Source organism: Stylophora pistillata, chromosome 9 (genome assembly GCF_964205215.1).
Source record: "Stylophora pistillata chromosome 9, jaStyPist1.2, whole genome shotgun sequence".
NCBI classification, from domain to species: Eukaryota; Metazoa; Cnidaria; class Anthozoa; order Scleractinia; family Pocilloporidae; genus Stylophora; species Stylophora pistillata.
This window is the reverse complement of record NC_142527.1, coordinates 29,599,917-29,626,943: the sequence shown is the minus strand read 5'-3', so window position 1 is coordinate 29,626,943 and position 27,027 is coordinate 29,599,917. Positions and strand designations below refer to the sequence as shown.

The following is a 27,027-nucleotide window of genomic DNA, read 5'->3' as shown; positions in this document are numbered from 1 at the left end:
GACCGGCTGATGTTAAATCCATATCAGTTATATTTTAGACGAGCACTTTGAAAATACAACATTACAAAGAGGCAAATAGGAAAAAAAAATAAATGAAAAAAACCTTAGGTAAATAGAGGTAACTCCTTCTTCGTTATTTTCGTCTCCTATAATTATACTGACCTCATTTACATAACCGTGTGTTGGGTCTCTCGATGTCTCCCTAAAGTGCATATTGTAGGAGTACAATGACAACAAAGGGGTGCAACAGGCGTAACTTGTAAAATATCTTAAATATCAAGCTCCAAATAATAAGCAATATGATTGTTTTTGTCAAATTAATTCAAATACTTTGAAATACTTTAAAATACTAAAAAATACTTTTACAAACTTTAAAATACTTTGAAATACTTTAAGACACTTTAAAATGCTTTAAAATATTCTGAAATGCTTTAAGATACTTTAAAATACTTTAAGATATTTTAAAATACTTTAAAATACATGTCCTGAAATTGCAATTTCTTTCTTAAAACGCACTACTTTAATTTTAACATCATTTGAAATATTTCACTTCAACTTTACTTCGACGCTTCTCTTTGTTCTTGCATCAACCAATCTGATTTTGACAATGTTTTTCTCCAACAATCCCACTGAGAAGGTTCAAGTTTCTTAACAAACCCCAAAACAATTTTAAACGCGATGATCTTTTCCTATCATATGCAATTAAGTTTCTAGTTGGATCAAAGAATCTCATTTTTTACGTTTTTGTAATGCCTTTAACTGCCCGTCATAATCCGAATAAATTATTTGCAAATACGTTCCCTTTGAGTCCTTGCGGGCGTGAAAGGGTATTTAGTAAAAATTACAGCTCTCATTGTTATATTGAGTAAACAAACAAACGAACCTAAGATGGATAAAGGCTGACAGTTTCTAAAGATGGACTTTGTCCTGACTGGATTTTTTGCCGTCTTTCTTTTCGCAGTGGCCGTTTTGTTTACCTGCATTATAGTGTTACAGAAATGTTAAATTGTGAGAGGCTGCCTATGAAGAAACACTCTATGTTTTTTGTCATGAAATGTTATTGCTAATATTTGTATCAGAGAAAGTCCAGGTATTTTAAAGAGAAATGTCTCTGATAAACTCGAAATTATGTGACTTTTGGCCCCTTAAACTGAAGTAGGAACCGCGAACCCCTCCACCATGACCCTTCAGTGTTCAGCCTTTCCGCCATTCGGCCCACGCCATAACTGACTACCTCAACCACCTCAGTGGGTACCAAAAAATTCATCCACTTGACGAACCCCAGCAATGTGAAATGGTTTAAACGTGAGAACAATCAATGCAGTCCAAAAATAAATAAATAAAAATGACCTTAATTACGCCTTAAAATGGCTTGCGCAATCATTGTAGTCGTGAAAGGGATTCTCATATCTGAGTTAATTTTATCATATTCGCTTAAGAGAGAATGTTTTTTCTACAAACAGGAAACATTGTATGGCAAGATTCATAAAACATCCTGAAGTGACCGATACAAGTTGTTGTTTACGAAGTCGGAGACGTAATGTGCGTGACACAATAGACAACTGCTGAGGATGATGATTAATGAGGACGTGATAGAACTGAGGGGAATATAACACTCCAACAAAAAGATATTTGCAAATTGTTGGATTACCATTTTGAAAATCTCTTTCATTCAAGAGATTATCTCGTTTAATCTGATTACTTACTTGGCTGGGCCAGACTATTGTAATTTTTTTTTTTTGCCATAATTTGCATATTACACGACCTACCTTTTTTTTTTTTTTTTTTTTTTTCCACTCAAGTGTTCTTGTCATTAATTTACTAGAGAAAGTGCTCCACGATTGTCTAAATGGTTGAATGCTTGTATAAATGACTGGCCATATAAATTCCCTAAATCTATGGGTGAATTATAACTTGACGATATATTCTAGAAAATGTAGATTGCCATTCTTCCTTTTTATCAGGGAAAGGGGTCTTTCCAAACTGACAGGCGATATTACTTTCGTCCTCCTTGACTTGTACGAAAAATCTGAGTTCTCGTGGGTGTCAATTATCAGATAGACTGTCGTCTATTGATGATTTTTAGGCAGTTATAACCCACGCGAAATGTTTTCTTCTCTTACATTCTCGCGAACCATTTGAATTAACGCGACCTTAACAAGCAACCATCATCCTAAGGTCGGTGAAGAGTCAAGACGCGTTCATACAGAGCGAGACCACGATGACGAACTCGACTATTACGACTTTCTGCGCGAATTCTAGAAGACCAGAACGTCCGCACGAGCCTCCATTCAAACACGGTGCGCTAATTCGGGCTATAACAGTCACTTTATGTTGAAGTTCCTCGTGAAAACGGCATTAAATTTCCGCGCATATGTTGACAATCAGTGCGCCAAATAAGTTAGTTTTTAAACTTTCCACAAGTCCGTTATGCCGAGTTGCATGAAAAATAAAAGAGCTGATTGGTTGACAAAAAATAATACCTGCGATCACCGCCTGACAATAGGTTTCGGAGGCAATCTCTGTTATTTCGTGGCCTTAGGTATAGATAGATTCGTTACTGAATATACAAGGAAGAGTCCGGCCAGCGTTAATTTGCTTCGTGGGTGAAACAACAGAATTTTGTCTTAATTTGCGATTATTCTCACAAATCGAAACTGGTTCGACTTCGAATGAACTACCAATCACAAGAACTGATTCTCTCAAAAAGATAAAGACTCGTGTAATTTCCCTCATATCTCCCGGGGCGAACTGTCCCTGCGACGTATCCCTGCGATTTTTTCAGGGAGTAATGCACATAAAGTGACTGGTCACTCAATTCGTCAAGTGCGTGAAGACTGCGTTCGTGTTCTTAGTTGGGTTTGGTATAAACAGGCCTTTATTGAACATGAAAAAATGGCGAAAAGTTTAACTCGTTGGTAACAAGTAAAAAGTCCTTTAAACGTGAGCTTCAAACACTTTATTACTAGTTTTACTAAAAAAAAAGAAAAGGCACACTCTGAACACAAAGTTATGATTATCACAATAATTTGGTCCTCTGTGATCTTTGGATAGCACCAAAAAAATTGGTGTACAATGATTCTTTTATAAAAAGAAATACATATCAAACTGATATAGTAAAAAACACCCTGGAGAGGTTGGCAATGCCGTTCCAAAATTTTTGAGACCAGAAAAACACACACAAGAACTGGTGTAACTTAAATTTTAGACACCTTACCAAGAAAAATGCTTTAATGCAGTGTTCTCACTTGAATTGTGACTTCAAATTACGTTGATACCCAAAATAGTTATTTGGTGACATAGAAATGGACAATTTGGAATAAATTGAAATGTTCAGATTAAAAGATAATAGACCCTGGCATTTGACAGTCAGTCTTCAAGTAATCACTACTTTGCTATCTCTGTTTTCATCATACCGAGAGTCCGTTCGAGCAAATCAACAAAAACAGCTTCTTGTTTCGCTGTTTTGGGCTGAGTTACTACTCCAAACAGTTGGAATAAAGTTTCCAAGAGGACAACCTTCAATGCTGAGGAATTTTCTTTTGATCCAACGTTCTCTCCCAGCCACATCTCGAATGTTGGAGATGGTGGTGGTGTCGAGAACATCTCTTCGAGAAAATCTTGTACCAAATCATTGCTTACTTGACCTTCATCCTGACAGGCTTCATGAAAATCAGTCTGAGAGGGATCCGAGAAAGTGAAGCGACTCTTGGCGGAAACTTTTGAATATTGCAAACCTGTTGTAGGCTTGAAAGAAGGGGCTTTCTTTGGTGGAGTACTCCCTTCAGTAAAGTGGCACTGATGTGTCATTGAATCCGCCCTTTCATTCTGTTTCTTGGCAGCATTCCTCAAAGGTACTCTTTGCGAGAACGCAGCTTTGCTGGACTTCACCTTGCGACGGTTGGTGTCGTTCGGCGAGGCCTTTCCTTTAAATGGGTTGGCTAGTAGCCCGGGTGATTTTATTCCTATAATTTCGATCTCAGGACCATCATCTTTCTGTGATTTAAAACCAACAGAGACACCTCGAGTAACTTTGGCCGGTGGAGGAGCTGATTCGCCAGTGAAAATAGTTATGGTCTCGCATTTCCTTTTAGGGGCTGGCCGAGGTTGGCTTTTTACCGGACAAATTTCCTTTGTGAATGGCACCTGTTCCAACGTACAAGTTGAGATGTACTTTCCATGCAAACTCTCATGGAGGCCAGACTGAGGACGTTTTGGTTGTTGCACGGTAGACGAGAGTTCTTTGAATTCTGGCAGGATCGGCGCTACCGAGTCAGAGACTTGAGTAGAATTTTTGGTTTCCGGTTGAAGGTAACTTGAAATTGACATTGGCCCCTGTGCAGCTGAAGTGCTTCCACTGGATCCATCGTTCAGTTCAACTGGTGCTGATGTTCCACTGCTTCCAACTTCCATGCAACGAGAATCACTGTGTATTCTGGAGACTTCGTTTCGTCTCCATTCTTCTTTTGTATCTTGCAATTGATGAATGGAACCATCTTCTTGGCTGTCCAGTACTACGTGGAACACTTTTCCTAATTCATCCATGAGTACCTGTTGTTGTGCCGTCACTTTAGCCTCCATGCAAAATGGCACACGACAGTAGTAGTCTCTACAAGAATTGGAATGACTTGAGGCGAGAGACGCTATCCCCTGACAAATCGTACAGTTGTCTGCCTGTTTACAGTCTTGTGCGTGTCGTAACGTAAGTTTTAAGTTGACACAGAGAGGTAGAAAGCAGTTGGGGTCCACACAATCCAGTGCATGTGGAAGAAAGCTTTGCAGTTCGTCGTGCCAAGCTTGTCCGGACATCGACTCGTAACGGGAAGCCATTTGAATCAGCTTCTTGAAAAGGAATCTCCTGAATGGAACAAATCATGTGAAGAGGTACATTAATCAGTAATGATGTAATCGAGCAGAAATAGACTGATAAAGCATGTGATTAATGCGGGGTTTTCCCTTTTAATTAGCATACACGCGTGATGCTGTTACGCATGACCAACTAAGGAAGTTTTAAGGTAATTTTGGTTTTATCAACTCAGTCAGATAATGTAAATTGGCCACCGTAAAGAGTTTGAAAGCTGACGTTTCGAGCGCTAGCCCTTCGTTAGAGCCAAGGGCGTGTGCTCAAAACGCTCCGACGAAGGGCTAACGCTCGAAACGCCGGCTTTCAAACTCTTTACGGTGGCCAATTTATATTATAAACTCAGCTGATAAAACCAAAATTACCTTTTTACTCCCGCTAAGGTAGCACCACAGTTTCTTTAGAAACTTACCCCCTTTAAGGGAGTTTGAACTTTGTCAAACAAGCTGTTGTTATTAAAATGGCCGGCTTGATGATAAATTAGCCTACCAACCTTGATAATGGCAGATGTTGACTCATTTCGTTTTGTTTGACTGATTTGAAAAATTGAGAAAATATTGGATTAGGACACAAAAGATAATATTCATTTGTTTTGTCTTAAAATCTAATGTCAACCAACGCCTCTCATTCCTTCATCTTAATGCCCCATCTTAATGGCAAGACCAATGAAAGCCACCGTTATATCATTAAAGAACAGGACTGCGTATTAGTTAAGTAACGAAATTCGCAAATCCGGCTAACTTACTGGTGCTTGATATTGATGTCAACTAGTGTACGTGCTGACCCCGAGTAAGAGTCGGCGATTTAAAGAATATTTCAGTGAAGCGTTACAGGGTTCGTTTACAAAGAGTTTCCTCCCATCCGGAGGGAAACTTTTGTCCAAATGACAGAAACCGAAGAAAGATATTGTGGAAAAGTTAAAAAAACTAATCCAGCTGGCTTATATCAAATGTTTCATAGGAAATTTTCAACGACTGCGACAACATGCGAAACAGAAACCACAAAATGCTAATTTCTTAAGACGGCCGTCAAATCGCTTCTATCCACGCTTGTATTACCTTGATTTTGCCTTGGAGTCTTGGGGACCCACCTGTTTTTGACGGTTTCAACAATAAAAGCCACAGAGAAAAAAAGTAAAGTCGAAGAAATGAAAGCAAAACATCGATCGCTTATGTAAGTACGCCGGACAGTTGCAAACTGATGGAATATGCAAAACCACCGTCGTGTCTCAGTATTTGTAACTTTAAAGTTCCGCATACCTTCCCTTAGCGAAGCTAGTGCTTAATTTGGCCGAAATCTTAGAAATATATTTTCCAAAATCACAGAGGCCCCGTCTGTAAACCACTCTTTTGGGATGTTGGCATCCTCAATAAAGATTAACTATTATTATTATTATTAATACTATCAGAGATTTCAAGTAAGACACTTTCGTATTATCTGTAGATCTTCCTTTTTTTTCTTTCGTGAACACATCTACACATCTAATGGTAAGCTGATTGTTTAGAACCACTTGCTATTTGACGCGTGCCGGCAAAGTCTCGCGCAAATCACAGAACGTTCCTTGGTATATTCTGGAAGGAAAGTTGACTGTTTTTCCGGGGTTAAATTGAATAGTTTTACGATGAATCGGTAGCGCTCAAAATTACTGTCGACCAAGTTACGATACTACCTCTTTTCGAAGTACGATACACGAACGTTCGCCGGATTTTGAAGCTTGACGAACGCCGACGATATTCAACCATCACATTGGAGTCGCTCGGTTACGAAGTTTGTGGTAAAAAAGTGGTCATTGCATTACCGGAAACTATGGCCGCTCGGGCAAAGGTATAGACCAGCATGCCAGATCGCTCTTCTAATAACTCTTTACAGCTTATCAGGGATAGATTAGACAAACTGCTTAAGTTTTATTAGAATTCAAAACTAAATTATATTGGATCTCAATTTCCTATACGAACGCCAATATCTACTGTAACATTTTCATTTAACCCCACGATCACAATGTTATCAGATAGGACTCGTTTCTGATTAGAATGATTTGTTTGTTTGTTTCCCGTTTTTAATAACTTGCGTAGTTTACTCGCAGACTATCGAACCCGTAATAAGGAAAATTTACGATTTACTCGATACAAATTGACTGAGAGCTGTGTGAAAAAAAATCTACCTTCACGCCGGCTTATACATGAGTACGCAAGTGAATTGCTAACGATTTGAAGAAAAATAGCGTTTCCAGCAATTTCCCAGAAAGGTTAGCTCAAAGAGCACAAGTTTTTTTTTTTCTTGGACTACATTAGATCAGAATTTACAATACTCACCTTCCGTTTCTTGAAGTGACGAAGGGGTCCAATCGTTCCAAACGGAGTGGCTTGTTGCCGTGTCAATCCGCAAGCTCAAGTGAGAGTTGCTTTACTTGCCTCAATTAAAGTATATTAGCGTTACAGTGGCTCTCTTAACGATTGTGACTCAGGAACACTCCTTAAATTGGGCGACCACACAGGTGTGTCGCCGGACGATGATATTATTTTTCTCTTAAGGAGCACCTCGTAGAGCCAGTTTTCTAGTAAAAAGGTATAACTTGCGCATCCGAAAGAATATCTGCAAAGCATTCGTCAAGAAGGGGGACAATTGACGCAAAAAATCATAAACTCTGTTCGAAAATTGTCGGTCGTAACTAACGTGACTTTGCAGCCTCATTCCTACATAATTACAAACTCGAATGAGTGAGGTGTTCAAGCATTTCCGGTCACACCGTTAACTTCAGCAAAGCGGAACATATACACAGATGACATGAAAGCTAACTGATAATCTTCTGCGCCTTTCTAGCTGTATTTAACAGTTGGCAGGGCCGGTAGAAACCAGCGAAACAAGGCTGTTAGGCTAGCTAGAGGAGTTGATTTAAGGCCCCTGACCTATCTTGCATATTTAACCAAGCGCACTCGCGTGCGCTGTAAAGCGATTTTCGTAATTATGTGAGTGCATAACAAGAGTCAGAAATTCTCGTACTTCCTGCGCTTCGCAGTTCATTTTAAAATGACGACAGTGAGGTAAAATCCCCGTTAACATTGACTTCCATGCTCAAAATATCCGCACAGTGGATATATGCAACCAAGTGTTCAAGATATGCAACCAAGTGTTCCAAGATATCAGTGCAGCGATTGAAAGCGACGCCATTTTGGCTCTGAGCATGTTTGTTTAGAACAGAAAATTCTGCTCCCATGGTAACGTGACGTAACGGCTTTAGAACTCTTATTCTAAGCTTCTCTGAACCGTTCCAAGCGATGATTACACACTTGACCCGAGCAACGCATAGGTTATCAGCAGGACGAGCTCGATTTTTTAGAGCAGAAATTTTAGCCCCATGGCAACGTGACGTCACACTTTAGGACTCTGTAAGAAATTTTCAGCAAATTTGCAACAACAAGAGAATATACGGCTCGTCTGTTGGCGCAATTAAGAGGTCAGAGGGCCAGATCTATAAAATAGTTTGGGATTCCAACCTTAAATTACAGAAAATAATGAGAATGGTTATTGACTTCAGATTTTCTGCGAGCATTCAACCATTCTTGTCTATTTTCCTGACATGATGACTGAAAATAGAATCGCTTAAATCACGAACATAAGATGCGGTATAAACGACTATCTCCTCAAATCGATTAACGTTACGGATAGTTATATACTGTGGCGAAGGGTCCACATTATGACGCTGACAGCCTTCCGTACGTTATGCAATTTCCTCGTGACAAGCACAAAGGAAGTGATTCCCTTAACTTCCCCTGTGATTGAAGCTGACGAAAATAATTCGCTTAACCTTGATCTGACAAAGATCGATCGCGACGGCAACATGAATGTGGTGAACGAGCACTTTAAGTTTCCAAATGCTCTTTGTAAGACCATTCAATCATGTTCAAACATTACTCGACAAAGGAAAGGAAGCATTCGCCGAGCCTTTTGAAAAATGACCTCGTAGGATTTGGCTCCAAAAGGTTTCTTTCGCGCGTTCTCGTTAACGTTTTAAAATGTATTACCATCGTGAAGCGACTATCGACCAATGTTTCTCTCATGAGAAGAATATTGTGCAGAAGCGAAGCGGCGGAGCGGACGCCAAATCACCACATTTTACGATGGCAATTATCAGAATGGGTAAGCTGTAGTCAAAGTTTCTACATTTACATTTCTAACTGAGAGGTGCTCCCAAACTTATAGTTTCGGAGAGTTCTGACGCAGTTTCTCGGCATGCAAAGCGTGAACACATATCTTTCTTCGAAAAATGTTTGCTACAATTACTTTGCCGTCGCAGCAGCTTACTAAAGAGAGGGGAACACAAGTAGTATGGTTCGCAAAAACGATTTGCGTTTCATTGTTAATGGGGAAATAATCAATAGCGTCACGTCGACTACGAAGTTACATATTTTCCTCTTGGGCCATCAGGTCGTATAATACTGACGGAGTAGGTCCGCTGAGCGTACGAAGCTGGATTGAGATGAGAGGCATCTACCAGGAGATTATAAACGGAATGTAACCTTTTTTATTACACGACTCGGGAAGTCAGAGGGCCAATAACTAAAATCAACCAATCAAAATGCTCTATTGCCGGTCAATATTCTCTCAGTATTGGACCGGGCACTGTCCCGAATGGTTCCGAATGATACCGCACTTGTGTCCCCTTGAACTTCAGTCGTATAATAAATCTCTTATTAACCAAGCTTGCTCGAGACCGTACTGGAAGAATATCGGGCCTCGGTCTTTTTTGTACGGACCTCGCTGCGCTCGGTCCGTACTGTCAAGACCTCGGGCCGATATTCTCCCAGTACGGCCCTCGCGCTTGGTTAATAATATATATGTATCAACTTAGTAGATAGCGACAAGACTGACTGATTTTCAGTCATGAAACTGCTGGCCATATGTGACACTTTAGCATAAAATTATCACTGAAATGCGGTTGATTTTTTTCTTCTAGAATTTAAGGGATAGAAAAGAAGATAAGTATATTGTCCCTTCAAATGAAAACATGAACTATCTCGGAAAGAAATGCTCTCAAATAAAAAGAAAGCTCATAAAGTAATGGTTTCCCAGACTATACACGTTAATGTAAAGAATGGCGACATGCACATGCAGCAGATGGCAATATGCAAATGCAGCAAGGTAAAGATATTTGGCATGATGGACACGTGCTTACAAATTTGACTCAAATAGTAACCATTTAAAAAATCCACAGAGCTCAGCATATGTTTAGTGCGCGGCTAAAGAATTTATAGAATACTGATTAAGACCGTTGAAAAAAGTTTCGTAAGTAGGCGTTGGGCTGTTCAGAGAAACGTCAACAGCGCGTCACTTCGAAGACAGTGGAAACTCCGTGTTAATAGGGGAACTACTCAAGGTAGCGTTAGGGGGCCATACTTATCTAGCATTTTTATTAACGGCTAGAAATTAGCTTAGATAATCATCCTGCTATGTTTAAATACGAGGACGATTCAATTCTCATTGTTCCTGTTTGGAGTAATGGCCACTGTCGTACAGATTTACTTGATCGGTTTTTAACTTGGTCTGGGGACAATAGCGTGATTTGTAACCCTTCGAAATGTAAGGAAGTTATTCCTCGTAAGAAGGGTTTTAGTCAGAGCATAGCGCCAATTAACAACATTCCGCAATGCACGGAGCTGTCTATTTTAGGTGTCATGTCCCAGGAAAATTGTAAGTACATTGAACATGTACGAGTTAAGCTTATGAAGGCGAATAAGAGTCTATTATATTAAGATCTCTACGGAAGGAAGGTTTCGGCCAAAGCGAAGTTCACCGCCTATTTAGCAGCTTAGTCCTACTGAATTTTACTTATGGTGTGTCTGTTTATGGTGCGGTAGATTCATACCTCACGGTAATACAAAGTTTCCTCGATAGGTGCTTGAAAAGAAAATATGTATCTAAGAGAATAGACATTCGAGACCTAGTACAAAAGGCAGATAGAAAGCTCTTCAAGGCACGATTCGCTGACCCCAGTTTCCCGCTAAGCAAAATTATTCTTAAGAAAAAAGAAACAAAATACAACCTCAGATACAATGAAATATATGAAGTTCATAAATTTTGAACTGCGGTATTAGATACATATGATGCACGATCCTCGCAGTAGATAACGCTATTTAAGCAATAGCGAAAATCAGACCTGAAAAAAGTCAGGCTTGTACGGGATTCGAACCACTGACCTCTGCGATACTAGTGCGGCGCTCTACCAATTGAGCTAACAAGCCAACTGAGAACAGGCCGTTAAGTTGATTCGTAATAAACCCGCACCATTGTATCTGATTTATCACTTTCGCGGGTTTATTACGAATCAACTTAACCGCCTGCTCCCAGTTGGCTTGTTAGCTCAATTGGTAGAGCGCTGCACTAGTATCGCAGAGGTCAGTGGTTCGAATCCCGTACAGGCCTGATTTTTTTCAGGTCTGATTTTCGCTATTGCTTAAATAGCGCTATCTACTGCGAGGATCGTGCATCATATGTAAAATACAACCTCAGAAATACAAATGTCCATCATCCTGAAATAAATTCGGAAAGGTTTAAGAATGTGTTTGTAAATGGGCTAGTTTTTAGATATAATATTTAGATTATTATTTGTCTAGTTATAGTTAATGATTCATAGATCATGTTTTTTAATATTCAACGATTCTTAGATTATTATTATTGTAACTTGAGATATGTACTTTTATCTTGAGAGAATAAAGATTATTATTATTGTTATTATTATTATTATTATTATTAGCTAAAGCTCATATCGCAATTTACCATGAATGGCAAGCATGGAAAGCGTTGCTTTTCTGAAAAAAGGTGTACGGTGCTGAATAGGAAGGGACATTGAATTGAGTTCCCTCAATCTAAAGCTTAGATGACCAAATGAGAGCGCCTCCACAAAGCCGGTGATTGATGTAGAAAATACGAGAAAAACACAAGTGTTTATGAAGTTTAGTTTTATGAAGCATTGGATTCTTGATATGCAAATTCAGCAACAATTGTTTTGAATTCATAGCTGCATAGAGAGAAATGCCCCAAGGTCTATTACTGACGCACAAATGTCTTTTCCTGTTAATTCAATCTTTTCTTTGGCAGTGTTAATGGCAATAATATCGTCGCCAGCCGAATGCTTGAAGGTAATAATGGCTCAGTGGGTGCACCCAATGGAAAAACGTGCTCCTTTCTCTCGATACCGTCAGCAAGAAAAAAGAAAAAGTTCAAAGTTCAAGGTGCTTTGGAGAGCAACAACTTATCGTCGATCAAGTCCAAGGGATACGTGAAGTAAAAAACTCGTGACCCTAAAGGTAAATGAAACGCTATAAATGAAACGCTCTATGAAACGCTCTGCCAACGTAATGCTACGTTACCATTTCAGTCGCAATTTCTGTTGTCTAACTTATTGTTTTAATGGATCAAAGTATTTCGCGCAACATCATGGTGTTATATATTCCAACTTATTGTAATTTTCGGCGGTTTCTATTATAATGTCGTGGCGCCACCTATACCTTAAGCTCTTTACACAGGCGAGAAAACTTTTTCTCATAGAAACAACCCGAATAGAAAATGCGTGCGCACGCTATAACTAGGGCCCATGCGTTTTACAGCTATTCTTTTCCTGTCGTCCGCCACTTTGTCGACTATGTAACCTGGCCTGGCTGAACGAGGCTTAGCAGATGTCAGATTTCATAGAAACGCTTTGTAAAGTTGTCCCGGGGAGAGGGTTGTCCCGGGTACCCGAGACCATATAAATAGGGCCTAAGTCTTCTTCGCAGACTAGCATTAGTCTAGTCTCATCAAGCAATACGCTCCCTCCTTTAATTCCACTCCCCCTCCAAAAAAAACAGCAACTCCTGATATCTTGAAAATCACATAAAATGAATAACATTTGAGTCAAAACTTTCTACGAATGTTTCTTTTGCTTACATGCACTAACAACAATACCTTCTTCGCTATTACTTGCTCGCGTGGAAGCTGAAAAACACCCTTAGGCACATTTTACAAAACTGTTCAAGTCAAACTACAAGGGCAAGCAAAAGGAAAAAAAATACATAATGATAAAGCTGATTTACAGCTGGAGATCAAATGGAGGTATTCTTACGTCTTCCGTTTCCGTTTAGGTGGCATGATGTTATTACAAGTTCCTTGTTTAAAAATAGTGGCCATATCTCACCAGTTTGCTATTTGAGACCTACGTCTCTACACAAGGAAAACATGAAAGCTACTTAGACTGTTTTCTTCGATAATTCACAAGACATCTAAAATGATTAAGGTAAGTAGAATTGTAATTCAAAGGTTAGTTACTAGTTCCCCTGCGATATTGTTACACCTGTAACTGATCTATCAAGCGGAAAGTTTCAAAGCAAGCTATTACCATTTCGTGAAAAAATACATAGGCAGAGAGAATGGTAACATCTGAAGCAAACAGTTGTTAGGAGTGAAAGAAAACTAAAGCATTTTGGAAACACCGAGAGGCTTAAACCTTAGCAATTTTCTGTAGTTCGCTACTGTGCAGCTTCTTAACGTAATAATACAATACCAGGTTATATCTAAGATAGAGTCGAACTTTACAAAGATTTCATAAGGACAGGTAAATGTAAGAAGAACTTAAGGAAAGCTAGCTAGCTAAGATTTTGGTTGATACCTCAACAACAGGACTTTAGGACTATCCATGCTTTTGATAAAGTACATTTTATGTACCAGACAGGTGGATCAAAATAAACTAAATGTTTTTTCTGATAGACTTTTTGCTTAGAAACATACGATGTTCATTGATGGTCAGTGTCTTTAAAAGCGCATTCACCGGAAATCAATGTTTGTTACCGTCAATCACTGATTCAGAATTTATTTAACAATTTTGTTTAAGTAATCCTTCAGATCTCTTCTCTCTTTGAAAAAAAAAAGTACACAGTTTTCCTTATGAGTAGCCTTAATCAAGTGATTACACTAACTGAGGTTCTAGTCAACACATCGGGAAACTGTAGACTGCAATCTGCTCTTGGGACAGACTACTGATTTAGTGTCCTGCAAGCAAATAGTCTTCTGCCTGATGCAATAGGTTCCTTTAATCACCTTAAATACCTAATACCTTTGTCTCAATATTAAGAGTGGCTTAAATGTAATACTGTAATACCAATTGCGTGTCCCCTAGGAGGGACTGAATTTTATTTTTAACGCTTGATGAAAATTAGAAATTTATTGTCTTCTCAGGTGTTCACATCTAATTGAAACAAATTTAACAACTGAACATGAGCAACGACACTCCTCTTCGTTCCAATATGGCAACAATGTTTCGGCCCCTCATTGAGCTCCTTATCATTCTCTTTCAAAATATTTCAAATTAACTAAGCATTCTGTTTAATTTGAAGAGGAGAAAAACAAATCATGAATATAACATTCTTGAGTTAAAACTTTCTTTCCGCTTCCAATGTCCGTCAGGACCTAGAACTGGAATACTTCCGGGGCAAAAACTAGCGTTCAGTCTACAAGCATTCAGACTCTCCAATCGCGACGAATGATATCTTCTTCCATTGTAAATCACAATGCTACCAATTTCTCCATCGAATCCCCCAACTGGCAGAACGAAGGGAAGATAAGGCAATTCAAACCGAAGTAGACATCATTATAAAATAAGAGCATTACAACACAAAAGGATCGAATATATTGACAGTAAAATATCTACTTCGTGCAGATAGATTGAACTTCATAGGGATTTAATTTTTGAGTTTACTCTCGTTCCTCAGTTTGTTCTTTTAGTTTCATCCCTTGATCCTGTTGTAGTAACTTGCTCAATTAGTTTACGTAAATATAAAGCTAGATCTACCCGACACGTCAATAAAGATTTTATCTTTATCTTATCCAGACCCCGTGCGCACAACCATTTTCAAAACGCCCGCCACAAAACAATACGAAATTTGAGGCTAGTAAGACAGCCTTGTCGATAATGAAAGGTAAAGTCTGTTTACGAGCCTAGTGGCCCATTAGGCCGGTGCTTAACTCCGGTTTCAGTAGCATGAAGCGACCAGGAGTATATATACTCCCCCCCCCCCCCGATGGGATGCCAGTCCATCGTAGGGTTACCCCCAGCATTAAATTGCCGGTACCCATTTATACACCTGGGTGAAGAGAGGCACTGTGAGAGTAAAGTGTCTTGCCTAAGAACACAACACAATGTCCCGGCCGGGGCTCGAACCCGGACCACTCGATCCGGAGTCGAGCGCACTAACCATGAGACCACCGCGCCTCCACGTCCATAATGAAAACACTTGGAATATTCCCCTCGGAGGAAGGAGTTGCTTGAGAGGGTTTGGGGCCTCTAAGAGAAACAAAAGGTCACTGCGTTGAAAGTCGATAACTGAAGAAACTTTGTTTCGCCAGAAGATGAAGTGATCTTGTCTTTCAAAACTCTTACTTACTCTCGAAACAAATTTAATTAAACGAGATAAGACTTTTATTACAGAAAGTTCTACGGTCACATGGCAGCCAGAGAATATATTCTCTGAATGGCAGTTATCTATCAACATGTTTATGATCAGCACACTCTTATTAACACAAGTCTTTCAAGGGAATTTACCCTCTTACGTGAACCTACGGCAGAAAAGGGGCGTATAAGCGGGAGGAGGGGGGCTAACGTTTAGCAATACAGAGAATATACGAGAATAGCGCCAAGAATGGGTAAATATGCCAGCGCGTGATTTTCCAGTCACTTTCTGGGACCTTCCTGATTCGGAAAGGTTTCATTGCAGCATGAAGGAATTCAGACGTGGTTACATGGACGCTGTTCTTCTGTTTAATCATCACAGTTCCTTTGTAGTAAGTACAGCCATAGTTCACCAAGGTTTTCTTTCACTCTCTGATAAAAAAAAAAAAGCTTGTTATCGAAACTAACAGACATGATGACAGTTTGATATCGTTCAAAGCTTGTAATTTGTATCTGTTATTAGTTTTAGCGATCTGTTTTTAACTACTAGTAAGAATATAAATTTGGTCTTGTATGCAACTTCTACGTCAGTCTCCTGTCCCTGGGCAAGGCCTGAACCTCTCTGTGCCAAACTAAACACAACATATTATATATGTATATCGTATTAATATACCACGAGGGCTCATAACTGTCTCATGCAGAAATCCAACAGCTGCAAATGATAAAATATACAATCGGGGGAGAAAAGAAATCCACAGTGAACAATAAAATACCATCTCATTCATCATCTATCCTCCCCCTCCCCTCCCCACTTCTTTTTGCAAAAATCATCATCCGCCAAACGATCTTTCACGTGCGATTAGCACTTGCCGGATTTACTGAAATTTTTTTTTCGCGCCCGCAGCACTACACTCGACCGATTATCAGTCAGATGTTTGTATCATGAACAACCAACTATAAATAAGCTGTCTAGTCCAAAGCAAACCATTGAGGGAGTTAAGGATTATGCAAGGGAATATATTAGGAATATTGGACGCAGCAAATTTCACTTTTTAATCTTTGCAAAATGTGCCCACAATCTCGAGCCACTCCAACTTGTGTATCTTTCCTCTAATTTCACTTATAAGATGATATAGAATCACATACCCAAAAGTTCAATAAAATTCACTTTTCTCCCCACGGCCATACAGATGTCGAGCAAAACTAAGCTTTATTAACAATTGTTTATGCATCTTGTTATGATAAATTCAATAAGTGTGCGATTTGGAATGAATTACACGAACTATAGAAAAAAGAAAAAAACAATGCTCGGCGAAATCGAAGGTTATCCAGCAATTTTAGACAAATAATTCACTCAGTTTGAGATCCACCCCTAAGTACGCCCGCTTTTGAACCTTATACACAGCAGCTGTTTACAAAATTGCTTTTGCCGAACATTCTTCTTTCTTATTTACTCTCCTCAAAAGGAAGCGGGGGAGTTGTTTACCGGCTTAACGAGCATCGAGTACTTTCTCTTGACAAAATAACCATGAACTCGTCATCGTATAACTGAGCTGAGGGCGACAAGGTCGTTTAGATACGAGAAAATTGAGAAACACCGAAACTCGTCCTCCCTGAGAGATGCGCGAAGAACAGATTAGTACTGAATTTAAGTTTCCACTTCCGAAATATCATACAATCGAATAAAAGCATCTTTTTTACCAAAGAAAATGTTCCGCACAATACAGCTTAATTTTTTCCTCCACCCACCCCAAGATGTTGGCGTAGAAAACGTTCGCTTTCGAAAATGAAAAGTATGCTAACATTTTTCAGGTGTAAGGTGCAATACAGTTTAATTTTCTTACACCCACGATAAGATATTGGCGTAAAAAACGTTTGCTTTCGAAAATGAAAAGTATGCTAAAAGTAATCAGGTGTAAGTTGCAATTCACACAATTTTTCAAAGTCCTTATTTCCATTTGTTACAACGAATCTTCATAATAGTGTTTTTCTACCAGTGTAGAGGCTCCCCGTCAAAGGAGTATCTCTTGGGGCTAGTCTGAGAGAATCAAAGGTTTGTTCATTTCGATAATGAGCAAAGATGACATTTTTTTTATCCTTAGAATTGAACAATACCCTAGCTAGTTCATGGTCCTGAGAGGATGAAATTGTCTTTTCATCATACGGATTTCGGGCTGACTCTTCGCCACTTCCTCCCGGCATTCAGACATCACATCATTATTTCTGTCAGTCGTACGCGTTGTAGTGCTCACACCCGCATCGCTTCAAAATACATCAGTCTCTCTTCGGCGCTTCTCAGTTCGCGTAGGGCGCGATGTCTATATTAATACGGTAGCTTAAAGTAGCTGCGTAGCTATGGTTTGCGATATCAAAAATTAGCTTCAACACGAAAGAAGTTCACAATATTAGTAGCATACGAAAGAACGACATGAAAGAGACAGTATAATAAGTTGAGAGGGAGAAAGCATGGCAAGACATGGAAGAATAATCGAGTGTAATGACAAGTTGGAAATTAGGCATTTTTTTTTAGCTTGCTAAAACTCTAAATATTGTGTTGGTTTCTTAGCTATAACTGTCAAAGGTTAGCAAACAAACATATAAAAACAAAAAGATTAAGGCACGCGTAAAATTTGCCATGTAGACATTCAATGCACTAATGCGTACTGAGTGACTAGTTTTAACAAGTGATTGATATATTGTTTCAAGTATTATTTTTAACTTGATAACATCGAACTTGGTTAGATGATTACGTCACAACAATTCAATTGAATTTAATCACGCGACGTGTCATTAACACAGTCTTTAACTATCATCTGGCCGCAAAAATATTCATTTGATTGCATTAAAAACGTAAGAGAGAAACATGAACCAAGAAATAACAAAGATGGTGGAGAACGAGAAAGATTTGACGGCTTGCAAACGACTAAGATAACTTATTATGGGATGCATTAACCGTGACCATGGCTCGTTTAAGCTGATAGTTTTTACTCTGAGAAAAGCCGACCCCATGAAAGCAAAACTCAGTATTTTTCCTTCAAAATCCGGGGCGAAAGCTGATCAGGTGCGTTCATTTCGCTCTCAAAGTACAAATGTTTGAGAGTCAGGCCATAGGTGGCACATGTGACAACAAAATGTGCTCCCTCATCATCAAGTTGTTGGTATCAGTCATCAGTACATACCGATTCCCTGTTTTTTATGCTTGATAGAAATGATATGGGCGAAGAGGGTCTAGACAGATCAAACAATATCGTGTATGTCTCTTAAAACATAATGTTATGAAAATATACTAAACTGTAATCTTGACCAATACAGTAAAAAATGAATTATTTCTAAGACTTAGAGGTATTCGCTATCACGGGCTAATCTTCGTTAACTTTTCCTTACCAATCCTGAAAATGTTTTAACCTTCATTTATTTTTTGAAACGATCCGAAGGTTTGCTGAATCATCTATCTGCAACTAACATCGCGTGCACTCGTTTCAGTCAATGAGCGTGGCGTTTCAGTTCCTCCTTTGAATGCTCCGTCTATAAATAAACAAATATATAGTCACGACTGGGTTCTCAATATCACTGCATGTATATATTTCACATAACACCTTTGCTCAAATGGACTGACGGAAAATGTCTTGTCATCCATGCAGCCAGTATCACAAGGTAGGAAAAGCTATACGATATTCTAGGCTTACGTATTTAGCAGCTTTTACACTGTTTAGAGTTAAATACCATGTAAGACAGTTTACAATCACTTCTGGAAGGAATTAGATACACATAGGCACATGAAAGGAACGAATTTTGATATCGTCAGCTATATGACAAGTCGATTATATTGTTGGTCGGTTGTATGTCAAGTTATGCTGATTGTGTCGAATTTGTTTCAGTAAAGACCGCATGTTTGTTCCTCGCTGCACTCATCATAGTGAAATTTTTGTCAGTTTTACGGTCTTTTAAGTTATAATTTGAGAAGGATTGATGAATGGTGTACGCCACGGCAAATGCTAGCAAATGCATTATGGTATACAGGTATTTTTCCTTCACACAAAAGAATGCAAAGACTTTGGAAGAATGTAACCGCCAAGACCTGCCTTGAGACTTCAATCTCTGGGATAATGCAAATTAAGTTAAATCGAGTCTGCGATAACATCGAAATTGGTGTACCAGCTATAGCTTGTTTAATTTGTTAGCTCTAGGTCCTTGCTCATCAGTATATACAGACAAACACCTTCATAACTAATTCAAATGAGTTCTTTCTACCGGTTCACTTCTAAAGTTTATCGTTTTAACCGTGATGATGTATAAGATCTCCGCAATCAGCGTAAATAGTTCCAGAGCGTGGCACTCTACACCGGAAATTGAACGTAACGGAGTTTGCACGTAAATAGCGGACCGCGTGGGTAAAACAGAGACATACATATCAAGAAGGAAACGGAAATTTTGTTCCTAAGAGTCGTCGCCTGTGGTTAATTTATTTTTTGCTGTTACAATGGCTGAACAGACTCTGGAGACATTTACTTTTTAGAAACAAAGGGCACTTACTACTAAGTGGGCGTCCTAGACAGCTCCGCTATTATGAGCTTGGCCTCTGTTTTCACCGTCTAGCAGATTCTGCGACCTAAAAATGCCAGAAAGAAGAAATATAATCCTTGCTTAGTTTCATGTATTTGATATGACTAGATTAGCTATGTCCAGTCAGCCTTGGGTCGCCTTTGGTCTGGGCCCTTCCCTTGATTTTCTTGATTAAACAGTTAAATTCAGCTTGCCAGCGTATTTTTTTAAATTTTATATCAAAAGCCGCTCGCACTAGCAGTCGCATAGTGTTCTCGTTCTACATGGGAGTTTTATAAAAAGTATGTAGCTTTCGTTAAATGTGACAACTTTATCGTGGACATGCCTTTGCCCACGATTTTCAACAGAATAATCAGGTCTCGAAACAAAGAATACAAAACAAAAGCAATGGAAATAAAAAAACGCACATGTACATCAACATCGTCAGCGAATTCTCTAAGAAGCCCTCGGTGTAATACTCTCAGAAAACGCACGGTCATTGGCAACAAGGCTTCATCCGGCTGGCATTGCATCATTGGAGAATAACCCTTAATTAGAACCCAAATGGTAATTCGTAATTATAGTAACAATAAGTAATAAAGACAACTGAGGCATTTGTCCCTTTTAAACCTGCAACTGGAGCCTCTTCTAGAACTTGCAACAACCTCGCAGATCAAAACAACACGTTGTATTCTTCAACTTATGCATTTTTTTGTTCAGCTCTCCTTCCCTAGCGAGATAAAAATTCAAAGAATTTGTTACGAATGCGGTCGAACGTTTTGTTTTTATCTTAATTTCAATCGAAACAAGGTGCTTATTTGGAAGTTGAAATCGACCTGCAAACAAAAGCAGGGTCAAAGTCGGTTGAGTTAAAGACTAACATGCGCACAACAAGTTGTTTTTTTTTACCGTGTAAGTACTTTTGACGTTACAGTTCGACACAGCTCTGTGAACACGTTGACAAACAAAACTGACGTAACATTATTCAAATTTTGTAGAACTTTTTCACGCCCCGCTCTCATGATGTATAATCATTAAAGGTCATAAAAAGAACATTGTCATTCTTCAGGCATTTCACTCAATACATATTTTTAAATACATTATAGACTTCCCTATAAATGAACATTTTCGAACTTTAGAATGAATTCAATTGAAGTTAGGGACTCTGAATATCATAGATAGATATTTCGCACACAGATATAGTTCACAAGCGGGAAAATCTCGAAACGAAATGAAGGTTAGATTGTTTTGTTCTTTTCAGTGATATTAATCTTTTTATAACCACTGCATTCCAAAAAGGTACTTCTTGATGTAAGGATCTAAGTGAAAAAAAAATCAAATATTATCAACCGTATTTTCAAGCATTAATTGGATCAAAAGGGATTTCAACCATGCATCATAATTGCTGTGACTTCAAGTAATAGCGTTGATAAAGATCGTACTTACCGGACAAAATAAATAGGATTTGCCTTGTTAGATCAAGTCGCCTCGTACTTGTTAACCCCCCGTAGTTTGAAGGCTTCCACTAAAATTAGTGTCAAATGTGTTGAAACATTTCATATAAACACACCGCGATTGAGTGAAAGTGAACGGTGAAGATGTTTCGCAATACAAAAACAGAAAAAAGAAGGGGAATCGAATATTAAAAAACCTTGTCATCCACTGATTCTTGCTTAGTGTACAAAGATGAAGTGTACCCAAGGATTTCTTTGCAGTTATTCTACAGCTATTAATAAAATTACTGTCAGTGAATGAGTCACAAATGTCATAACCACAACATTCAATTAGATTCAGTTATATGAACCAAACTGACCGCAAATTGCACAGAGTGGTACCAATTCACATTAATATTGACCATTTGACCTAGTGCGTCCTTGTGGGGAACAAAACAAATTATTCTGCGTCGCGACTGAGTGTATTATTTTAGATAAACTTACCAATAATGTATCGATAGGTCATCAAAATTCTTTGAAGGCTTCTTCGGGTTCGTAAATTAGAAGTTATTGACAGAAGGAAGGCTCGATGGTTGGCGAGTACCCTCGATGTGTCGAAAGATAATACCACAGCAGTCACTAATTTCAATCAGATTTTTGTTTCAGGATCTAACTATTTCCCTAGGAAATATATCCACAAATTGTCCGGAGAGAGGCATAAATCCAGTGACTCAACCTGAATCTAGATAGGTGATCTGAAAGTACCTGCGAGTCCCTAACACATATTTCACAATTCCTTACTAGAAGGCTCCATTTTTCGTCACCCAACTTTTCTATTAATCACGAATTTTTTTTCTTTTCATGCTTTCCCCTTTTCATCCCTACAACTATTTCCTGAACTGATAATAAACCTCCTACAATCGAAAAAGGCTTTGCTAGAAGGCTCTGTTTTCCGTCACTACGTTTTCTGTCGCTATTCTTTGCTTGAATTCATTGTTTTTCTTGGTTAAAATGGTCGACCATTGACCGACCATTGATTAATCCCACAAAGGGGACTGACGAGTCAGCTCTCCATTTAAAGTTACTTTGAGAGCAGAATGAGATTGTTTAGTGACATTTTGAAAACACAAAACAAATTTTCTACAGTTAATCGTCAGTATTCATGGGACCAAACAACGCAAACCTAACGGCTGCCATTCGGGTTGGAAGTAGGAATGAAAACGTTAAAAACGCGAAATCATAATTAATACGAGTGACATGCCTGCTAAACACGCGAAAAGTTCGCAAATCTTACCAATTTTTGATCTTGGAAAAACGACTTGGTCAACTTTAAGGTTGGAATGAAGTTGTTTCCATAACTATTTGGTTGAGTTAGATTCTTCTGTTAGTGAAAGCAATATCATTAAGGCGGCATAATATTCAATGATAGTCCATCATGCCTTGTTCGTTGTAGTTCGATTTGCTAAGACAATTTTAGTGCTTTTCAGCGACTTTACGTCAGGGAAAGTCATGTTTCACTCAACACCGGTCATCCACAGAGGCAGAAAAAGCTGTTGGAACTGTAGAACGAATTGGGATTTCGCTTTAAGGTATTCGGATAGTCAAACCAGAATCAACCCGAAAGTGCACTCACCATGGTTACTCAAGTGCAACAAACTTTGTGGGTGTTTGTTTATTTGAATGGTTCATTTTAATTAATTGCAGTATTGTTAACAATTCAATGGCCTAACTGAATGAATATAAAAGGGAAGAATCTCCATTTAGAAAACTGGGCTTGACTCAATTTCTGCGCGGTCCTGTTATCACGAAGTGAGCATAGTAATGTTAACCTCAAAGTCTTAAATATGATTAAATTTATGATCTTTGGATACAATAAATATATGAAATTCATATATTTGCGGTAGTTCATATATTCATCGTATCTGATTTATCATGACGGGTTTATTACGAATCAACTTAACGGCCTGCTCCCAGTTGGCTTGTTAGCTAAATTGGTAGAGCGCTGCACTAGTATCGCAGAGGTCAGTGGTTCGAATCCCGTACAGGCTTGATCTTTTTCCAGGTCTGATTTTCGCTATTGCATAAATAGCGCTCTCAACTGTGAGGATCGTGCATCATACGTATATGATCTTTCTCCGAGACCGGATTTCTAATTATAGAGTTTCAAAAATACACCCGGCCTCGTGGACGTGTTTCCTTGAAGGGTTTTACTTAAATAGAATTTTTTCCCGTGGTTAAAAAGTCAGAGTGGGATTGATACGCTGTATCGGCAACTCAATTTTCTACGAGCATCCTTCCGTTCGTTAACCTCTGTGTTCGTTTAATTCCAACCTTGCTAAGTTATGAAAATACTGCCTGCCATCGTGAGCTCTGTTTTGGTAAAAAAGGAAATCAGAGTTCTCTTATAGTGACACTGAATCCGAGGGCGCGAAAGATATAAACCACTCTCTTTTGGTTTGTATATAGCAAATTATCTTCTATTCTACTACGTTTGATATCACCATGAAAGGTATAAATTTATTACTGGCTGCGAATAACCACAACATAAATCTTACTATATAAGTCGCAACTAGATCCACCGGACACTCATTCACCTCGGGAATCGATACATAGAGCTAGTCTCTGGAAAAGTAGCTATGTCACGAAAATTTCTGTTATTTTTGCAACCTCAGAATAACTGTAACAACCATAAGCATTGATTAAATGGAAGCCTTAAAAATAAGTTTGCTGATGACATGGCATTTTATTGTCATAAGAACTCGCCAACCCAATCAAAGTTCGATGCAGACTTGGCAGCTATTACATCTTGGTTACACAACAATAAGCTGACACTAAATGTTACTAAGTCGAAGTTTATAGTCATTGGAGGACGTAACAAATTAGGTCAATTTAATGACATAGCCCTTGTAGCCAATAATGATCAAGCGGAGAACGTTACCAACTTCAAGTATCTCAGAGTGATCATAAACCAGCATCTTACTTGGCATGACCATATTGAACAACTACAAAGTAAAATAGAAAAGAAACTAAGTGTGCTAAAACGAACCAAGCATCTTCTCCCAGTTTATGCAAGGAGGATCTATGTGTCAACAATGGTCATTCCTATTCTCGAATATGGTATGGGGTGATAAAAATGACAAAGTTTTAATGGATTCTATTCAAGTTCTTCAGAATAAAGCAGCTAAGCTACTACCGGATCGAGCGACGTTTTCCTCTTCAACTCTAGCACTTCTAGATATGAACTGGATCAATCTATCATTCAGAAGATAAATATAACGGTGTCTTTTTATGCATAAACTTATAAATGACAGTGAAAGAAACAGTGTGATTACTCGAGGCACAGACTATCATAGCCATAACACTCGCTCCAAGGAAAATATTAGATCTATTAGATCAAACACGAACTGGGGTCTACTCAGATCCTTTAATAGTGCATTGACAGACTGGAATTCCCTTCTAGAAGACATGAGATGTCTACTTATGATGCTTTTAAACTTTCATTGCTTAAACATTTTCAATCTTAATAGGTTCGTTTAGTGTGTCATCTTTTGCTCATCGATTTTGTTATTTTCTGTTCATGTCATGTTTTAGATATTTCATAATTCCCACTGTGAGCTTTTACTTATTAATTACGTGATTACTTATTTTATTGTTAATTTTGAGGGCCTCACTGAAAACCGCTATGGCTAGCTGGGCTCCCTCTTTAAATGTTTTTAATAATAATAATAAAATAAGTCTGCTAATGTAAACAAACGCCAAAGTGGTCAATGCGCCGAACCAAAAAGGTGGGTGGTACTGGAAACGAAAAAAATCGTTAGATTTTCCCCTACCTTTCTCATGATTCTTCAAAACCATAATAAACAGGGGCTTACCTTAGTCCCTTTTTTCATTCATGAACGAAACCTTCTGAAGTATGTGGGTACAAGTTGCGTGCTGATATCATTAAAAAACGCTTGACATGTTTGTGATATTTGTTTCTCTTGTTTGTCAGTAAAAAACTCTTGTTTTTAATGCTGAGGTTTCACGGTTTGCCTCAAATCACTGCTGGAACTTGTGAACACCAACCGTGGTTCTAATTATCATTTCTTGTATTTTTCAGCCTGTTTGTCTACTGATTATATATCTAACCACAATGATATCATTTACAAACTCCTTACAATGCCGAAGAAGAACCAACATACAAGCTCCAAGAGTGTTGCGTCATCTTGAGAAAAAATACATTTTCGTAAAGAAAAAAACAGTAAGCGAAATTCCACTTCTTACAACAACTCCATTTCCACGACGAAGGACTACTCGAGACGCTTCAAACACACCGGGAACTACTTACTGTCCCTGGGTCTGGGGACGGGACGATAATCCCGATCGAAGGCCGCGAACATTAGTAAAAGCTGAGTGTCCCGGATGTCAACACTTTTGTAGACCTGTGTACTACCACCATACGGTTCTTATAGCAAAATGCGACAAAACCACAGGACACAAAGTATGGAAATGGAGGGAGAGAAAACTTGCCGTGGCATTTGTATATGAACCTTATGACTAAAGCCTGGTTCACATATAATCGCAGACGATCGCAGGCGATCGCACGATCGCTGAAACCACTCAACCGAAGATCACGAATCCCATGTTCACATATGATCGCAGCCGATCGCAGCGATCTGTGACAACCGAGTCCATGGTTTACCATTCAGCGGCAATACAATGTAACTCCAGTCAACCAACATAAACGCAAAGGACGCTGAACTTTTAATTAATAGGTGTCAACATTCTGCTTCTGTTGTCTTTACTTAAACGGAGAATCGCTGCCAGATCAAAAAGGAAACGTCGCTTCTTGGTGCAGAAAGTCTTGAGAAATAGAGAATTATTTGCTAAAGTGATTGAACAAACAATCGTATTTTCTAATTTCTTCTATAAACTGCTCCGTGTCAATTTCACCTTCCATCTTGTCAAAACACACGCACGTGTAAAAGTTGATAAACAACTGGTTGTCATGGTATCATGCCGCTTGCATAGCATTATGAGACACATTCCAATCGCATGATCGCAGAACTTTGTTCACATATGATCGCACTCGATCGCAGATGATCGCAACCGATCGCAGGAATAGAACATGGTTCTATTCCTGCGATCGCCTGCGATCGCGATCGCAGAGCTGTTCACATATAATCGCAGACGATCGCTGGCGATCGAGTGCGATCGCCTGCGATCGTCTGCCATCATATGTGAACCAGGCTTAACGTTAATTCTTTCCAGTGTGGCTCAGTGTGTGAATTACCCTTCTTCCTAAACGTTTAGATTATTGTAATTCAAACCAAAAATATATTTTTCATACGATAGATGACAATTATTTATTTTGAGAAAATCAGTAGAAAGGCTTACCCATTACCTAGAGTGCAAAACTCTTCAAAAAACCATGAAGAAAATGAAATTTGGTGCATTTGTTTGAGGGTTTGAATGTTGCGCCTCTCTCGCATCTTCCCTCTCTCGATAAATGCCTTAAATACAATTTTATTATTTATGTTGAGCAATCAAAATTAACTTGAAATTAGGTAGAGTTACATTTTTCCGCCGGGATACCGTAGGTTGTGGTAGAATAAATATTTATCGTAAGCAAAATTATCAGGCCTTAGCAGTTGTGCATTCTGATTTTTTGATGATTTTATCCACTAATTAAGAAAATGTTCTATTGAAGCTAGATAAATTTGTAGCTATTAGACTTAGAAAACTGTCTTTTCAGTACAGTTGCGCTAATCATGTCTGACATGTATTTCAGTTCT

General features: G+C 38.7%; 2 protein-coding genes and 1 long non-coding RNA gene across 10 annotated transcripts; 1 reads left to right on the top strand and 2 right to left on the bottom strand.

Annotated features, from left to right (window-relative positions):
* Window positions 1–2,944: 2,944 nt before the first annotated feature.
* LOC111339161 (uncharacterized) lies at window positions 2,945–7,573 on the bottom strand. 5 transcript variants are annotated; one of them, XM_022945765.2, is made up of 2 exons: window positions 7,174–7,573; window positions 2,945–4,858 (listed from the first exon to the last, which is right to left on the bottom strand). In XM_022945765.2, exon 2 carries the CDS (start codon window positions 4,828–4,830, stop codon window positions 3,388–3,390), a length of 1,443 nt encoding a protein of 480 aa, XP_022801500.2. In that variant the 5' UTR covers window positions 4,831–4,858; window positions 7,174–7,573; the 3' UTR covers window positions 2,945–3,387. The 5 variants fall into 5 exon arrangements, with proteins under 5 accessions (XP_022801500.2, XP_088589335.1, XP_088589336.1 ...); XM_088733209.1 differs by lacking the exon at window positions 7,174–7,573 and adding an exon at window positions 5,920–6,319; XM_088733210.1 differs by lacking the exon at window positions 7,174–7,573 and adding an exon at window positions 5,607–5,894.
* Window positions 7,574–11,681: 4,108 nt separating this feature from the next.
* LOC148724226 (uncharacterized) lies at window positions 11,682–26,879 on the top strand. Of its 2 annotated transcripts, XM_088733733.1 has the most exons (3): window positions 11,682–12,165; window positions 12,979–13,130; window positions 25,353–26,879. In XM_088733733.1, the coding sequence occupies exons 2-3, from the start codon at window positions 13,122–13,124 to the stop codon at window positions 25,791–25,793; spliced, it is 450 nt and encodes a 149-aa protein (XP_088589859.1). In that variant the 5' UTR covers window positions 11,682–12,165; window positions 12,979–13,121; the 3' UTR covers window positions 25,794–26,879. The 2 variants fall into 2 exon arrangements, with proteins under 2 accessions (XP_088589859.1, XP_088589857.1); XM_088733731.1 differs by lacking the exons at window positions 11,682–12,165; window positions 12,979–13,130 and adding an exon at window positions 18,836–18,932.
* Window positions 15,227–21,481, bottom strand: LOC111339135 (uncharacterized). 3 transcript variants are annotated; one of them, XR_002695649.2, is made up of 4 exons: window positions 20,249–21,481; window positions 19,812–19,887; window positions 18,663–18,803; window positions 15,227–15,710 (listed from the first exon to the last, which is right to left on the bottom strand). It is a non-coding gene; the product is annotated as an uncharacterized LOC111339135 (long non-coding RNA). The 3 variants fall into 3 exon arrangements; XR_015991853.1 differs by having other exon boundaries at window positions 20,451–21,481; XR_015991852.1 differs by having other exon boundaries at window positions 15,228–15,710; window positions 19,812–20,565.
* Window positions 26,880–27,027: the final 148 nt, after the last annotated feature.

What these genes read in the sequence shown, in the direction of transcription:
- LOC111339161 (XM_022945757.2), bottom strand. Translation starts at nt 5,380, where the DNA reads ATGAGTCAACATCTGCCATTATCAAG. An exon ending in CAACATCTGCCATTATCAAG is followed by an intron (nt 4,859 to 5,354) that starts GTTGGTAGGCTA and finishes TGTTCCATTCAG; the next exon opens with GAGATTCCTTTTCAAGAAGC.
- LOC148724226 (XM_088733731.1), top strand. Translation starts at nt 18,900, where the DNA reads ATGTCTTGTCATCCATGCAGCCAGTATCACAAG. An exon ending in CATGCAGCCAGTATCACAAG is followed by an intron (nt 18,933 to 25,352) that starts GTAGGAAAAGCT and finishes TGTATTTTTCAG; the next exon opens with CCTGTTTGTCTACTGATTAT.